The sequence below is a fragment of the Anser brachyrhynchus genome, assembly GCF_964034855.1.
Source record: "Anser brachyrhynchus genome assembly, chromosome: Z".
NCBI lineage: Eukaryota > Metazoa > Chordata > Aves > Anseriformes > Anatidae > Anser > Anser brachyrhynchus.
The window spans coordinates 19664401-19681575 of record NC_137697.1 but is presented as its reverse complement, the minus strand read 5'-3'; the positions used below and the strand labels follow the sequence as shown (position 1 = coordinate 19681575).

At 39.2% G+C, this 17175-nt stretch overlaps 2 protein-coding genes across 6 annotated transcripts in view; both read left to right on the top strand.

Annotated features, from left to right (window-relative positions):
• TENT2 (terminal nucleotidyltransferase 2) overlaps positions 1–6821 on the top strand; it is a 43999-nt gene extending 37178 nt beyond the window's left edge. For all 3 annotated transcript variants that reach the window (XM_080573127.1, XM_080573125.1, XM_080573126.1), the window contains 2 exons: positions 4098–4177; positions 5691–6821. In XM_080573127.1, the coding sequence (XP_080429253.1) occupies positions 4098–4177; positions 5691–5765 (155 nt within the window). In that variant the 3' untranslated portion in view covers positions 5766–6821. The remainder of the gene's footprint in view (positions 1–4097; positions 4178–5690) is intronic.
• Positions 6822–6958: 137 nt separating this feature from the next.
• The window catches only part of CMYA5 (cardiomyopathy associated 5), a 50043-nt gene continuing 39826 nt past the window's right edge, over positions 6959–17175 (top strand). For all 3 annotated transcript variants that reach the window (XR_013943214.1, XR_013943215.1, XM_080573068.1), the window contains exon 1: positions 6959–11262. Coding sequence is in view for 1 of the 3 variants with exons in the window: in XM_080573068.1 (XP_080429194.1) it covers positions 11102–11262 (161 nt within the window). In the remaining 2 variants the exon portion in view is untranslated. The remainder of the gene's footprint in view (positions 11263–17175) is intronic.

Genomic DNA, 17175 nt, shown 5'->3' with positions numbered 1-17175 from the left:
AAACTGGGAAAATCTTGTTGGTATGGGGTCAGTAAGGCAGAAGACCTGTGGGTTAGGTGCAGATATTCTTCAAAATTCCTGGGGGGAGGGAGTGCAGTATGTGCACTTCATTTCCTGCATTTTTGCTGCTCTATTCAGAGAATAATTACCAACTGGTGAAGTTAGTTATTCTTTGACTGGAGCTCACCAACTTGGCTGTAATTGTATGGGTGGCAGTGTGAACCCGCATGCTCAATTCCTGTCCTTTATTTGTCTTTTGTGGAGAAAAAAAAAAAAAGGAAAGGAAGTAAAAAAAAGAAAAAAAAAAAAGGAGGGGGGGGGGGAAATACAAAGAAAACCCAAAAAAAGCAAATATCAGTCATAGGGAAAAATATACCAAAACCCATGAAGAAAGCTGTACACTTGACTTTTAATTCTCGCATTTCTTAACTCTGAGACTGCAGAGTATCTGCACAGCTGAAATGATCTACTACGCTAGTAGTGGAGGCATTGCCAAGGCTCTGTTCTGAATGTGGGAGGTGGGAATGCTGAGCAGCTGTGCCTGCTGCTGTCATATGATGCTGATCCTCTGAGTTGCAGGGCGGCTGTATGTTTCAGGCTCTCAATCTTTTCACAACATTGCAAAGTGGTTGAATAATTAGATTTTCCTTCTGCTAGTTTGGAAAACAGAATATTAGAACACAAAATAGCCATCCTAGATTTTGTATTGAATATTCTTGATTACATGTAATTTTTTCCTAAGAGTACATTTGCATTTGAACTATTAAAAAGTAAAATTATCTATAGTTGGCATATCTGATTCCTTCCTGCTACAGTGTGCATCCAGACTTTATGAGGATTAATCCCACTCTTAATATCCTAAATTTTTATTTATAAATTGGAAGGGAGAAAATTACATTTCTTATTTCAACCCAAAATAGGCCTCATAGTTCAGCTTAGCAGCTGCTGTAAAAAGTTTAACAAAGTATTTGGGTAGACTTCTGTGTACTTTGAGAAGAAGCTTACAAAAGATACTTAAACACGTCAGCATGTTCTGGTTTCCAAGTCTGTCAGATTTTCCATTTAGAGGACTAAAATTTTAGTAATTGGTATAGTGTGTGTTTTTAAATACCTTAAATATGTTTGTTGATAGATTACAGAAGTCTATGCCAGCAAGTTGTCATAATTCTCTATGTAGCACGATATTTAGGGTTGCTTAAGGAAAAAAAATTGTTCTAAGTTTTATTTGTCTTAAGACTGATTCTCAGTTTTTCTGCTTTTTGAGAAACAAATGGAGTAGCAGCGATCTTTTATGACAGTTTAAAATCTGTCAAGCTATTACTATCATAGGTGTAGAGAGAACACTGCTTTTAGCTAATGATGATGAACATTCCTTGTAGGGTATCTCTAAATTACTGGTGACTGCTGTAGTGTGAGTTTAAATCTTGTCTACATCAAACAATATCATATCAATATTAAACTGTTCTTTTGAAAAAGACAAGTTTGGAAAAACTAGAAACTTGGTAATTTTGTGACAATTATTTGTCTCTTAGTCACTTAGGGAAATTGGATCAGAACCTGTATAAGCTGCATCTGATTGATTCTCGTATTTACAAATCTTTCAGTTCAGATATTAAAAATGATAAAAATAATTCTTCAGGGTGTGTTTTGAAGTTTTATGATTTCTTTTATTTTCACTTGGAAATATGATCCCTTTTAGCCTTTTCTTTTAATATCAGTGTTGGAGTTGGATTACATTTTTTTTCTCAACTCAGTGTATGAACAAAGTAACTTATGATGGACTCTCACTCTTCTCGTGGTTAGAAAATACAAAGTGGTAGCAATAGTATCTGATTATAAAAGTATTCTTGTGCTCCAGGGAATGAATTTGTCTTTTGACAACTAGTAAATGTGCAAGAAGAATAAAGGGAAGATGTGAGTCAGCTTTTTTTGACTAGGAAGAGCACCTTTTTTCCCCACTGACAGTTTTGGAAGATTGTACAGCTTTGGTCTTGTTACTTCAAAAAATGTCTCTTGACTCAACATTAAATATATAAAGGTCCTAGCATTAAAGAAACAGTTAAGATCAGATATAAGACAAACAAAAGAAATGCTGTACTGCTTAACATGCTAAGGAATATGGAATTCTTCATAGTAGGTCAGTATGCCAAATTATGTGGCTGGTAGTAGAGGAAGAGGTACCTTTTTTATTACATTGACAGTTTTCTGTTGCAATCTAAATGTATGATGCATTCTACAGTAAAATAAATCTGCCTGTAAACATCCACTAAAAAACTTTATAAGTAGTTTGAAGAAAAAACTTACAGAACTAATACATTTATTGCTTTAAACAATTTATTTCATTGCAAATTTAAATAGCCTTCAGTAATAAAATCCTAATGCCATGGAACATGTTCCAAATTTGAAGTCCCAGTCTACGTAATGGCACAATCCCTGTCTGTGTAATGCTTTATGTTACTTTATGTCCCTATCTGAATAAAAGCAATACATAACCAACTGTTGTGGTTTAACAGTGGAAGGTAGCCAAGCATTACACAGCCGCTCCCTAGCCTCTCTCTTACTCTCCCTCCTCAACGGGACAGGGGAAGAAAATAGGATGAAAAATGCTCATGGGTTGAGATAAGGACAGGGAGATCACTCACCAGTTATGTGACAGTCAGTGTAGGGAACAGGCTCATTATAGGGAAGATTAATGTCATTTATTGCCTGTTACTAAGAGACTAGAACATCAAGAACTAAAAGCAAATGAAAGACAACTTCCTCTATCCACCCTCTTCCACCTCCTCCCCCTCAGCGGCTCAGGGGAAGGGGTAATGGGGCTGCGGTCAGTCCCTGGCGCTTCGTCTCTTTGGTCACGGTTACTCTGTGCCCCTGCTCCCCGTGGGGTGCCTCCCACGGGATGCCGTCCTTCCCGAACCGAGCCTGCGGGGGCTGCCCACAGGCAGCAGCTCTTCAAGACCTGCTCCCACACGGCTCCGTACCGCGGGGTCCATCCCCCAGGAGCAAACTGCTCCAGCACGGGTCCCCCACGGGCGGCAGCTCCCCCCAGACCCCCTGCTCCTGCGTGGGCTCCTCTCCACGGGCTGCAGCTCCGGCCTGGGGTCTGCAGGGCTGGTTCACATTTTCTCACTCCTCTCTCCCAACTGCTCCCACACAGTGTTTTTTCTCCTTTCTTAAATATGCTGTCACAGAGGTGCAATCAGTGGAGCTGGCTTTTATCTGACACGAGGTAATTCCTGGGCCCTTGCCATATAAAACCAATAGACCAACTAAACAAAAAAATTACCGAATCTAGCACATGCTTCTGTACTTCACTGGTCCTTGAGGACTTTAAGACATTCTGCCAGTGTGAAATTGTGTCATTTACACAGTTCTCTAGTAAGGGTGAAAAAAAAAAACTGTATGAAATCTGTTTTCTAGAGCATTGCAATGCATAATTGTTTAGAACCTGTTACTTTGTTACTAGCATTTTATCAGTTGCAAGGAGTACTTTAATCCCTCAATTACAAAAAAAAAAAAGTTCTGAAGTATTAATTACTAGCAAATAAAAAAAAAAAGGAAAACATCACAAACTTGTAGTCTGTTAGAAGGAGAAAGCTGCAAATTGTTAACTTATGAACAGATACTGTAGAACAGGTAAGAACTGAAAATGTTTTTACAGCAGTTGATACTTAGGTAAAAAGCTGTAGCAAATGTTTTAATGTTCTTTATGTATTTCACTAAAACTGTTGATTGAGATGAACCTAACGTAGCAAGTCTCAAAACATTTCAATATGCAAAATCATATTTTGATATGTCATCACAGACTGCAAAGCAGTCACAAGTAATTACTGATGCATGAATTTGGCACAGTCATACCATGCTTAGATAGAAGTAATAATTTGGCTTTATTGTGGTTTACCTACCATTAGAGTGTTCAGAGTGTGAGCATTTTTTGAGGAATATTATATGGAAATAACACAGAAGTGGAATCAGCTGTGCAAAAACCTTTTGGGAAGCAATTATACATTGACTCTTTTTTTTTCTTCATTCCTAGCTCAGCGAAGACAGCATAACTGTAGTTTTTTAACACGTAATATTTGCATTTGATCTTGCAGAGCCCTTTGATGGAACAAACACTGCTAGAGCTGTGCATGAAAAACAGAAGTTTGATTTTATTAAAAATGAATTTTTCAGGGTAAATATTGCATCTGATGTCATTTTTCCAGTCACTTTAGTTTTCAAAATAATTATAAAAAGGATGGTCATTGAACCGGCCTGCTTCTGATGTTTGTGTTATGATTGGTTTTATGCTTTGTATCGTGTGTATATATGATTTTACATATATTGCATATAAAATTACATATATATATATATATATAAATCTTGTTTAAATAGGAGTAGTAAAACTATTAATATCTATGCTAATAAGAATCAGGCTTAAATTGAAATGAGTACTTGAAATAGTAAACCCTTTGTCTTAAGAATTTTCAGATTTACATAAACAAGAAAATACTGTGATAGTTGATAGCTATAAAAACATAACTATTTTCACTCATAATTTCTTCCTACACTAATTTGACTGGTAATAATATTATAATAATATAAAATTGACTGTTTTATACCTCTTACAGTCCCTTTTTGTAATACCTTGGTTTTCTGCTGTTTTTTGACAACAGAATTAATTTGTTAGTTTTCTTTGGGGAAATCACAATTTTAGTGCATGAGTAATTAAAACTGGAGCTTATACTGTTCCAGTCAGTGGAGGAGACAAGGAAACTTTAAGTGAAAAAAACTGTGATTTAGGCCTTGGTTAAATATCTTGCTTCTAAAAATCTTTGCTGCCAGTTATTGTATTATTTTCTGCTATGATAGCTATTAATTTTGGAATTACACTCATGTGTCTAAGCTCAAATTCTGGTGTTCTGAGATTTCTGACTATTCATAGTGCAGTTATAAGTAGTGATTAGTGTGCAGAACTGGCTTCCACCTTTAACCGGTTAGACATCATAATTCTATTCAGAAATGTTGGTTTCCTTCTATTTAGCTATTTTAGCATAAAAAATACTTAACTGTCCACATTTTTTTCCATAAAATACTTGATTGTTAATCTGCTAAAGCAATGATTGACAAAGTAGACTGGGATCTCAGTGCTGTTTTGTGCTGAAATCAGAGTGAACTTCTCCTTTCAGAGTTTTCAGTTAAGAAATTGTTTTCAAACCTGTGTGGTTTTCTGAAAAAAGTAAAAGCAGTTGTCCAAGCTGTCTGGAAGCCTATATGTTGGAGTGTCCTGGAATCCAGAAAAGAATACAGAAGAAAAAAAAAAAGTAAATAACCTGTTTTAAAGACACAAATTCTGGTAATGTTAGAGTATAACTTCCTGTATCAGGAGCAGTGGCGTGCTTTTAAGATCATTATTTTACAGGCAGATTATCAATGTAATACTTAAATAATGTGAACATTTCAGTCTCCACAAAAATAGATCCACTCTCTTCTTGAAAGTACATACCTTTCTCAATAATTCATACATTTTGCATACCTTTGGATTCTTCTTCCCTAAAATAAATAAATAAAATATTATGACTTGGAGTGGGGGTGAAGAATCAAACTGATATTTGTGGATATGTGAGGCTTACTACTTACAGTGATATTTAAATATAAATGGCAAAGATGATTTTGCTTTTTAAATCTTTTATTTTTTTTTTCCCCAGTCTTGGCAGGCACTGCAAAACAAGAAAAATCTAAACAGTATACTACCCTTAAGAGCAGCTTTACAGAAAAAATAACCAACTTCTTTCGTTTTCTCCGTTTTGGATCCTGCTGAAATACAGAACAGTATCAAAATCAAAATGCAGTTACACGCATGGGTTTTTTTATGACATGCTTTTCTTGGTAAACTTTTGTTAAGGAAATCTTTATAAGACAGAATACATATTTTATGATTGACACTTGTTAATACTGCTGTTTATTCAAATGTGTTTTCTGAAAACACTTGTGTTGTTGACTTCTAGAAGAGACTTGTGACTCAAACAGCAGACTACAGAAATAAATATATTCTAAGGAGATATGGGGAATGTACTGACTTGTGTCATAATCTGTCAATCATCAATTGAGACACGTTTAACAATGAAATAAAGGAATTCAGAGCTAATGATGTATGAGTCTGTATCCTTAAGTCATTGCACACTTTACACTCTTGATGAACAGGCAGTCTGTGCTTTATGTGTGCTTAATGCAGTACGCACTTTTGCTCAGCTCAGCACTTTCTGTTTTTATTTCCCATTTATATGGAACAAAAGGCAACAATTTACGCAAATTAAGCTAGATTATATTTGTTAATTTTTGGATACCAAGAACTGTAATCTAAACTGGAATTTTCAAACAACAGTTCTACTACAAAGAAGTTAAAATAAAAAATGGCAAATCAATTTATATGAATGCTTTGTATTGACCAACAGTAAGCAAGATAAATTTCAGTGCTTCATTTTACATATTCAAAGTAGTAGGGATGTCTGTTTAAAAAAACTCAACCCTCCAACTGCTACAGTAAGCTGGGCTTTTGTTCTGATTTTGTGCAAGTATTTGTAAATCAGTCAGGTACTGTAAAAAGAATTTAAGTAAGTCTTGAAAATTTCAATAATCTTGAAAATTTTACCTTTTCCAAATAAAAAAATTGTGAAACTTCTTTTAGACCTGCTGTAGCACAGTTTGTGCCTCTGGTTTGTTATTAAAGACCAACTAATTGTTGAAACTGTACTTATAATTGATGTCAATCATACTTTCATTTTTAAACTTTAATATTTTGTATGGTGTCCAGTGAAATAAAGTTTATACATGGAAAATACGGCTTTTTTCCTTTTTTTATGTTGTTTGGTATTGGGCATTTAAAATATTTTCTAAAATTAAATAGAAAAGGAAATGAATGTAAAAGTCAAGGTACCTGTTAAACCTTTTCTATGGTTATTTTGCACTGCATCCAGGTATAACTTTCATCTATTGCTGCTTCTAACAGCAGCCCTTATAACTGTTAAACAGCAAACATTGCTTCTTGTGCAAAATGTAAATTCTAATTTATTTTAAGTCTTACAATGTAGAAGTAATACAAACTGTAAACTGCCTGCTGAGGCGTCACTTACACAGACAATTAATTGTGATCCAGTCTATCTAATAGTTTGGCTTGCTTCCTGAGACAATTTCCTTCTGCAATTTACACAGGCTCTCAGTTTTAATCTGACTGGTAAGCCACTAAAATATTGTCCCTTCATGTGTATTTGCCCCCACACAGGCCTTCATCTTTATAAGGTGATAGATGTTTCACCTTCCTTTTTACCTCATTTTATTTAAAATGCAACCAGAAGTTTTTAGTACAGAATGATGCCTTGAATAAAAGATGGCATGCAAATTGGGAGGTGGAGGAGATGTTGCTCCTTTAAAAAAAAATAAAAAAAATCTTGCCATCTTTTTGTCTATAAAATGTAAACTTTCTCAAAATAGTATAAATAAGAAGGGGCATGTGTTTAAACTTGGCAAAAATGCATTTTAAGTGAGCTGGACATGAATCACAAAACTTTAATCATCTCTTAAGATTTTGCATTCAGAACATGTACAGTAAAAAATGACCATCACTTTTGGAGTTAATATGTCCCAGCCCTTAAATTATTGTCTTATGTTGGAAAATCTTTTTTTTTTTTTTTTGGTATCTGTTTCAAAACAGACCAATAAAAATCTGAAACCTTCAAGCAACTTTTTAAAATTGACCCAATTCAGTAATCTCTTTAATACAGTCTTACAATGGCCTGTATCCTTAAAAATACTTCTTTTTAAAAAAAAAAAAAGTTTATGTACTTCTGATAAGCTATTTTTATAATCAAAAATGTAAAGTCTAGATGTTAGTTTTTGCAAATGTTGGGACAAGCGTGTTTGTCACATCCTCTCTTAAGAGAAAACTCCCCAGTAATTTAACACTTACGTAGCACTTAGCTGTGTTAGCTCAATTGCAGGCACAATCCTGTGATGTGCAAATTAATGTGACTTGGTTTACCTTACAGTGAAAGAAGCGAATTGGACAAGTGGGTATCTAGCAAGAGCACAGACAGTGGCAATACTTTCATGTATTAAAAGATAATCTGAGAGGTCCAGAAAACAAATTTCACCAGTGTCACCTTATATTATTCTTTTGTCGAGGCAAACAAATGTCATTACTTTCCATGGAAATGCCAGACAACTGGAACAAGTGGACATGATGTTGGGCTGCAACTTTTGACAGAAAACTTCAGTTAAAGTACCACAGTATAAATTGTTTTGGGATAAGGACTAGGAACTGAACTTTAACTTTGGATTCAGTTCTGCATAGTTGGAAGTTGTTGAGAGACTAGATTTTCATCTACTCAGGGTAGGTATCCAGAGCAAGAAATGCACTAAGGGCCACTGTAAATTTTAGCATTAACATGAAGTCTTCCTTTTGCCTCAACTTCAAAATAAAAATCTTTGTTACATCTTGGTGTACACTCTGGGAAGAATACTTTTTCTGGGTCATCTTTAGTAAAAGGTCTGTTTTTCATTGCTAACCAACATTTCAATGTGTGTGCAAGATACTAACATCTCTGAGGCCTCTTACTACCTACAAAAAAAAATGCTTTATTTCAGCTTTGTAATTTTAGGGGTAGTTTTGTGTACTTGTTTTGGCATCGGGTTCACCTGTCACTTCTCACATTATATAATGTCAGAAACTGCTAATGTCTTATCTAGGATTTTAGGAACTCTCTTTAATCTTCTAGCAGGGCTTTTAATTAATAGGCTTAGATTTGTATGGGAGCAAGAGCTCCCAGTTCAATGTTATCAAGAGCTTCCAATTAAATAACAGTAGTACCAGAATTGGCATAGGCTGTATGCTGTGAATATTAAACTTCATGTATCTTCTAGCTCTCTTGCTTCTAGTTATATGTGATATTTGAAGTAACCAGGGAAGGGGGCATAAAAAATATGCTCTACGTATCTTAAGGTATTCTGACAATATGAGAGTTATTTTTAAGAAATACGTTCAGAAGAATCATAGAATGGCTCAGGTTGGAAGGAACCTCATAGATCATTTATTTCCAAACCCACTGCCATAGGCAGGGATGCCATGGCTCAGGTTGGAAGGGACTTCACAGATCATTTATTTCCAAACCTGCTGCCATAGGCAGGGACGCCACCCACTAGACCAGGTTGCTCAAAGAATTCAATATGAAACAATTTTAAGACCCAAATTGAAGGGTTACATGGTTATTTTGAATAAATAGGCAGACATAACAGGAGGATGCAAGAGGAATTCTAGAACACCGAAAGGTAGTGTTTGTGAATACCATTCTAAATGCCTATTTGTAAACAATGCTTTATTTGAATTTAGGTCACTGAACTTGATTCACAGTACATTTATTTGATGTTAAATTCCAGTCCTTCAGAGAATGTCACTCCTGATCTAATGTACTGTTGCTCTGGGGAATCTCACGAGTACTTTGTAGTGTTCGTTTTTGTTGTGTTTGTCTTGTTTTCTCTAGAAATTCAGTTGATCTTTTAATCCTTATGTGTATTGATATAAATCTTTCCCTCCTACAGAATTTGATGCTTGTAAGAAAGGCATGAGAGAATATGCTATTTTGGTCAACTTAAAGGCTAAAGTAAATTGTGAGAAATACAGAAAGGAGAGAACAAGTTCTGAAAATAATTTGGAGTGGTACTGGTGAAAGGGTTGTCACCTTGTTGTCACCTTCCTCTCACTGTGTGTGGACTGAATCAAAACTTGTGCAATACACACGTTTCATATAGATTGATTTCTACCAGACTGTAATGCTCATCTACCATACATACACTTTCTCTGAACTCACAATAAAATCTAGAGTTTAAGTTTAGTATGCATTTCAAGTACTCTGAGAAATTACATTTTGACCTTGTGAATTGTGTACCACTGGTGTCAGTGGGTTGGTCAGGAGAACAGATTGCTTTTATACACACATACTGTTTAGGAAGTATTTTACATCAGGTGAATTTGACAGTAAAGTTTTAATTTAGCACTGCAGAGAGAGCTTGTACTTAGAAATACCTGCTTGGGTGTTTCTGTATTTATAGCACTAGGAAGAGTTCGCTGATTGCTTGACAATTGTCTTTTAAAACTAAAATTACTGAGATTAGAGTTGTGCTGGGTATACAAACATTGTATATACCTGAAATAATTTGGAAGTTCTTCATTTAGAATCTGAGCATAGATGCTTTCCTGTCCCTCTTTCATTTCATTTTGTTTTGTTTTGTTTATTTTATTTTTATTATTTTTTTTTAAAGACTTTTTTGGCTAGTGATTTGGAAATACTTCCATTTTGTTTGTGAAAAGCACTGCTTTCTGAGTGAAAATGCAGAATATTAAAGGACAAATGTGGCTTGACGTTAACTCTTCATGGTAATACAATTTGGTTTTGCTTTAAATTAATATTGGTTCTAGTCCACTGAAAAAAGATACTTGAGATGTCCTGGGATTTAATACATCAGTGGATTTCAGGGTTCAAACATATGCCCTACATGTTGTTAAAAACCAACAGTGTACCTGATACCTCTCAGAGCACAGCATTAGTTACTAAAGGTGCACTTCCAAGTCTCACCCCCTGGGTAATCTCCTGTGACCTCTCTAGCTCCAGGAGGTCTTGCCTTGAGCCACCACATGTCCCCAGCTGGGCTCCGTGCTGGAAATAGCATTTGGGCATGCTAAAAGCAGCTTTTCTGCAGGGGCACGAGAAAACACTCGCTCTGTTTGTGCCTCCCCCCCCCACCCCCAGCTCTTTAATAAGACCCGCTTGGAGCAGCTTGGCTGGGGCTTGGGCCCCGTTCCCCAGCCCATGGCCTTTGCCTTTGGGGCAGCGTGCGGCAGCCGGCCGGCTGTCAGCCTCCGCCACGTGCCCTGGCACCCGGTTGGTGCAAGGACCCGGGGTGGGACCGGCAGCCAGTCGGTGCTGCAACTTCACTGCCTCTATTTAAAGACTGCCCTGAGTCAGGAGAAGTGAGAGCTGCTGGGGATGACAGTTGCTTCAGGCAACCCTGGGGAGGACAGGGTCGGGGGTAAAAATCACCGTCGAGGGCCTGAGCTAGAAAGGGAATGGAGGGGTACCGCGGCGCTGAGTGTGACCGGGCATCCGAGACCTCCTCCTTCATAGAGGATGAAGAAGAAGAGGAAGAGGAGGAGGAGGAGGAGGAAGAAGAGGAGGAGGAGGAGGAAGAGGCTGTGGACCCAGAGGAAGCAGAGGAGCTGACTAACAGGTATTGCCTCCCCCATGGCTGCGCAGCCTCGGGGCTGCTGGCGGCCTCGCCTGACAGCACTGCCCTGTGGGGGCGAAGGCTTGGGTGTAGGCCCGGTTCAGTCCCTCTTCCCCCTTCCAACTTCTGCAGGGGCTTTTTGACTGCTGCAGATATGAGGTGGGGGGTGTTTTGGGTGGGGATGGCCGTAATTAGGTTTTGTGCAGCAAGTGCCGGCTCTGAGTTCCCTGAAAGCTTTTCTATTTAAAGAGCCTCTGGCATGCCAGCTCAAGTGGCATCTCCCTCTGCTCCTCCCTTTCTGGCTGACTCTTTGTCACATTTCGATCTGAGACGTGTTGGAGATTTGCCTGTCGGAGGAAAAACGGTCAAATATTATAATGGTGCGTTTAAATTTGTTCCTTTTTTCTGCCTTCACTCCCGTCCCTCCCTCATCAGTCCTTTCTTTTTTCAAAAAAGTAAAAACTTGTTCTACACACTCTCCACTAACAATCAGGATTTGTGAGGCTGATTTTTGGGTGGAATGAGGTGTCACTTTGACTTATTTATTTTTTTTATTTTTTAACTCTTGCACGGAAGCTGTTTTTGTCCTAACACTGCATTTCTACCATGAGGAAAACAAGGCGAGGGAACTTGGCCCAGCACACAGTGCTTGGTGTTGGTCCCACAGTGGATGCGGGAGCTTCTGCAACTTGACTCACCCTAACATCTTCTTCGGCCATGCAAACACAGTTACTTTCATAAAGAGACAGAGAGGCCACCTCTTTGTACCAGGCTGCAAGGTTTCTTGAGCAAAGCCAACCAGTTTGGGGTGAATACTTTAGGAGGAACCGATAACATTATTGTTGACAGTTTAAGATATTTTCAGAAAGAACTTTTGTAAGAAATTTTGGTCATACAGGTCCTAAAACTGAAGTGCTGTGGAGCCATCCTGCATTTAGAAACTGCTCTGAGTATAACAGTGCAAAGCATTTCTCATTTTCACTGAGCTTCACTGGGACAGAAAGAGATGGACGAAGAGAGGTGGTGGGACAGCATCTGTGCAGCCTAAACCACCCTGAGTCCTGCAGAAGTGAAATTTAAACAGGGAAATGTAGATCAGGAGAGTTGGAAAAGCTCTGTGCTCTGAGAATGAAGAGCTAGTTTTCCAAAAAGGGGGGGATGCCTCCTGTAGGTGACGTTGCTTTTCTCCCAGGGGAGACGTTAACTCGGGTCCGCACTGGCAGTGAGAGGGGTTACATGACTATAAATGGTATTTACACCTGCGCGTAGCTGTAACCTGACAAGAAAACCAGCTGAAGCTGGAGCTACTCACTCCAGACAGCTAAAACACAACAGCCTGGATTCTTTTTTAATGCTATCTGCAATTAAATGGCTAATAATAAAACTCAAATTGTAGAACACAACATGAGTAGGAATGGCTAACTTTTCCATTAAAGGAATGGAAATACATGTCTGTATGTAGCACTGCAGCTATTTACTGCTCATGACGGGAGGACGACTTCTCCTCAGGTGCCTGTTTGCAGCTCCCCACAGCTGCGACTTGCTTCTGGCTAGCAGCCTCTGCAACCAAAGCTCAGGCGTTGCATTGCAAAGCTTAATTAAATCACAGAAATCATTCCCTTTAGCAGTCAGTTATATTACAAATTCCAGAGTTCATACCTACCTTTAACCATCTACTAATAAGAGAGAACAGAGTCTACCAGCGAGTTCTTTAACAGCTGTGCCCAGTGGTAACTGAGTATATAACTCCATTTGATTAGTTTAATTAGGCTAATTGAGATGCAAAATTTTGGTTTTGGCACAGATACAGTAACTGCACTGAGCACTCAGAAATAGCTTATTAAAGTTAAATAAAACGAATTCTTTAACAGCTTAAAATTTGATATTGCAAACGTCAGTGTGCTAGTAGAGTTTAAAGCCTTCTGCTATGCTTACTGCCCGGGCAAAATTCATGGGAAGTACTGGCTAAGCAAGAACAGCAGGGCGAAACCCCTTCCGTGTACTCACCGAGTCTGTACGATAGTTATTGGTTGACAAACATTTTTTGAAGCCCCGGATGCAGAACATAATTTTCTGGTGTTTTGAAAACGTAGCTGAGAGGATATGTAACCAATATGCAAACTTGGCCGAAGACAGCCTGTCCTGGCCCCTGTCGTCACTGATTTATTTTTAACAGCCCCAAGCTCTCTGCCGTTTTTGTGTTCCTCCTTTACATGCAGTTGAATGGCACCTGATTGTGCAACATTGCAGTCAGCAGGAAGTTCCCCATTGGCTCCTTCTATTTCCATCTTTCGAGCATGCATATTCTCATTCCTATTTTATAAAAGAATTATGCAACACAACGGCAGGCCCAAGGTCGGGAAGTGCTTCAGGGAGTGAAGCAGAAGAGTCTCGGTGTTCCCCTGCTCCCTTCACGTCACTGTACGAGCCCTGACTGACCTGCACCACCTCCACATGTGTTCCTTTGCAGCAGTTATGGAGCCGGGCACATTTTTTGCTGCAGCTTTCTTCATGCGTGCCCCTTCCAGCAGAGAAGCCTGTCTTCTGCGTCTTGTTAATCTCCACCGGCTGCCTGAGCAATGAGCAGGTGCCTGTGTACAGCGCTCTGATGGCAGGTCAGGGTAAAGGTTTGGTTTTGTTTTCCCTTCCATAGCACAGGTAGAACGCCAGCCAGCTGTCAGACCCCTATGGGTTACTGAGAGCACTTCTGAGGATTAAGAAAATTATACTTCTCTGATAGAAAGTGCTTTCCTGTTGGAAATGCACCACTTAATTCATAAGTCTCTTTAGAGTGTTCAAAAAATACATAAAGCTGCAGCAGAGCTTATGGCTTGCCCAAGAATTATGATGCCTGCACATAAAGCAGAAAAGTTCAGGTTTTACTATGCTTTTTAATGTAATCTGTAAACAATTTGGTTTCCTATCACAGTTTGTTATGCAAGTAGTGCGACTAACACATGACATCAGAACCCATATAAAGCTGGAGTAAGGCATCGCATCCTGGTCAGTATAAATAACCCATTGATCTTCAAAAGGTTCATGCGATATTTTCTTGCCTTTGGGCATTTTGCTGTCTGAGACTGATGGCTCTTGACAGATGTCTTTTTTTTTCTAGTTCCATGTAGAATAGATCGTTTAAATAGCAAAATATTTTCAAAGCACTTGTTTTATATTTTAAGGCAAACAGCAAACATGAGTAGATTTTAATTTTTGTGTTGATGACTGTGAGATTACAGTCTAGTTGTGGGAAGATAGCACCCAAGTGGTTTGTGTACCTGCTGGAATACCTGAGCCTCTAACTGTTACGTGACATTTGAGCAGCTGTGGCACAGTTCTGCCTCTCATAACTTTCCCAACTGATTTACTTTTGCAGTGGCAAAGTCTCAGCATGTGTCTGTAGACAAGGCTTACGTTATAAGGACTCTGCAGTCAATTTATATGTGTTTCCAGGTAGCTGGAATGGGTGTGGGACTCTCTTTCTATTTAATGATGACCTAAAAAGGCCAGTTAATGAGGTAAAAGTCATGGAGTTCTGGAAATTCCTTCTTTTTTTTTCCCTTTTTTCCCTCCCCCCCCCTTCATTTTTAAACGAAGTAGTCATTCCACAGGAAGATATGAAGTTAACAGTAGGCTAATAAATGAAAGGCTGGGTTTAAAATAATGAATTTCTGTAGTGCCTAATTCTCTTACCCTGCAGAAGGAAATGGATGAGCTATAGCCCTAGGAAATGCAGAGCAATAGGGAGACACAGCTGAGCATACAGATTGCTGTAGGGTGAAAGGGGCAGCATAGTAAAAGCAGAGACCGCAGGAATGTGCAGAACAAAATCACAGAAAAAGAACGTGTTTCTTTCAGCTAGGATGGGAAGTTGGCCCATGCAATTTTTTTCTCCCTGCACTATGCTGCAGGGTTGTGGTAGGAGCCTTTAGGAAATGAGAGACCTTGTCTGTGCAGGCCACTGCCACAGCCTGACGTCTCAGTCGTGTCATCCCGGTTGCTTTCGCTTTGCGAGGTGTCGTGCAGCACAACAACAAATAGTGAAGGTACCAGGAGCGACGAGGTCTGATGCGAAGAGGAGGATTGTAGAAAGCTGATGGACTGGCAGTGCTTCTCTGTAGTGTCAGTGGTGTAACAGAGATGGGCAGACTTCCCTGGGTCTAAACCCGACTGCTCTGGCATCCAGGGAGGTGAAAAGTCTTCCCCAGCATGATATGCAAGGGAGCACGTGCCCAGCCTGCCACACTGGGCTAGAAATCTGAAATCCTAGCAGGCACAGCATGGAAGTTGAGGTGAGAGGCAGGAGACTGCGAGAAGCAGAAGGAGAAGAGAAGAAATCTCTGGGGTTTGGGCTATTACAACAGGAAGCACGAAACAGATTGTCAGTGTCTTCAAGAACTATAGAAGGTTTGAGCCAATGGCCTAGCGTGGAAATAACAGACTGACTGATCTGCCAACAAGATTGGGTGTGAAATGTCTGTGTGGAAAAAAGCAGCATTGTCTTCTGTCCCTGGATGTCAGCACTTCCACATCTCTATTTATGCACTTGGAATATTGGGAATGTCGTTTTGCAATGGCAGACACTTCCAGTGACTAGAAGCCTACTGCTGTACAGCATACAAATTCTACAAAAAACTAGAGGAGCATTTGGAAGTACATTGGATGAAAATGCTTGAGTTGTATGTCTTTCATTCTGGCTTAAATATACAAATTGTGCTGTAGAGGAAGATGGACTGCGACTGCAACTTTGGAAAAGAGAGGATGACTTGAATAATTGAAGCTCTTCGCATAGGCAGAGCCAGGGCAGCCTGTTCTTAATGACTAATACCAGAAGAAGTGGGAGAGCTGCTCTATTCTGTGTGGGATTTTATTTAATAACACCAGTGCAGAAGAGAAGGGTAAAAAATATATGAGGGCTATTCAGAAGTTGAAAAATCTATAAAAAGATTAGGCTTCTGTTATTGTGGATTCAAGTAGGACCTGAATTACTTCCTTAGTACTAATGCTATGGATTTTATTTATTTATTTATTTGCTTATGCTATGCCCAAGTCAACCCAATGCCAAATCATGAAACTGGCAAAGGAAGTGGTACCAGCAAAATTGATGTAGATTTTGTCTGCTTTGTCTGTTCTTCCACACTATAAATCTTACCTTATGAAGCTAGCCTTGCTAGGGAGTGCCACACCTAGCCAGGTAATCTGCTGTACATGCGGCATTTTTGTTTTGGTTTTGCTTTGGTTTGTGGGCTGGGCATTGCATTATGTTTTTGTTTGGTTTGGTTTGGTTTGGTTTTTTGTTTGTTTGTTTGTTTATGGCTAAGGTGATTATTTGTTATTGTACTGTCAGACTTGAACTTTGGGCATTACTCCAAGCTGTCCTGCTAAGCACAGCCTTCAGGCCAGCCCAGTCACCACAACTGGATTTAAGTCCTGTCACTGGATTTCAGCACTGTGTTGTCCCACCGCTGTCTGGTCAGGCTGTGTCCCGTGGGTGACTTCAGTCTTTGGGCAGCACCAAGCACATCAGAGATGGGATATGATCTGCGCGAACCTCAGTGTGGGCCAGCCCAGGACAGCTCCTGTGCTATGGTCTTAGGAGAAAATTCCCCCCGTTAGGGAAAGGTAACACTAGCAGTGCTAGAAGTATTAGCAGTATTAGAATTCTTTTTTTTCTTTTTTTTTTTTCCTTCTGGTAGGTAGTGAGCAGTTTTGCTGAGTGATCTTTATGAATTCTTTATGGTTTGCAAAGTTTGCTTGATGGAGAGATGATGTCTCTGCAGAATTTCCTTTTCTCCTCCCTCAGAGACCTTTGCCTCCTGGCATTTGCTCAGCACCATGCAGAGCAGCGCTGAGAGCTCCACGCCTGTGTTACCCTTGCCTTGGGCACCCTCATGGTCATAGCTGGGTCATCACTTGGGT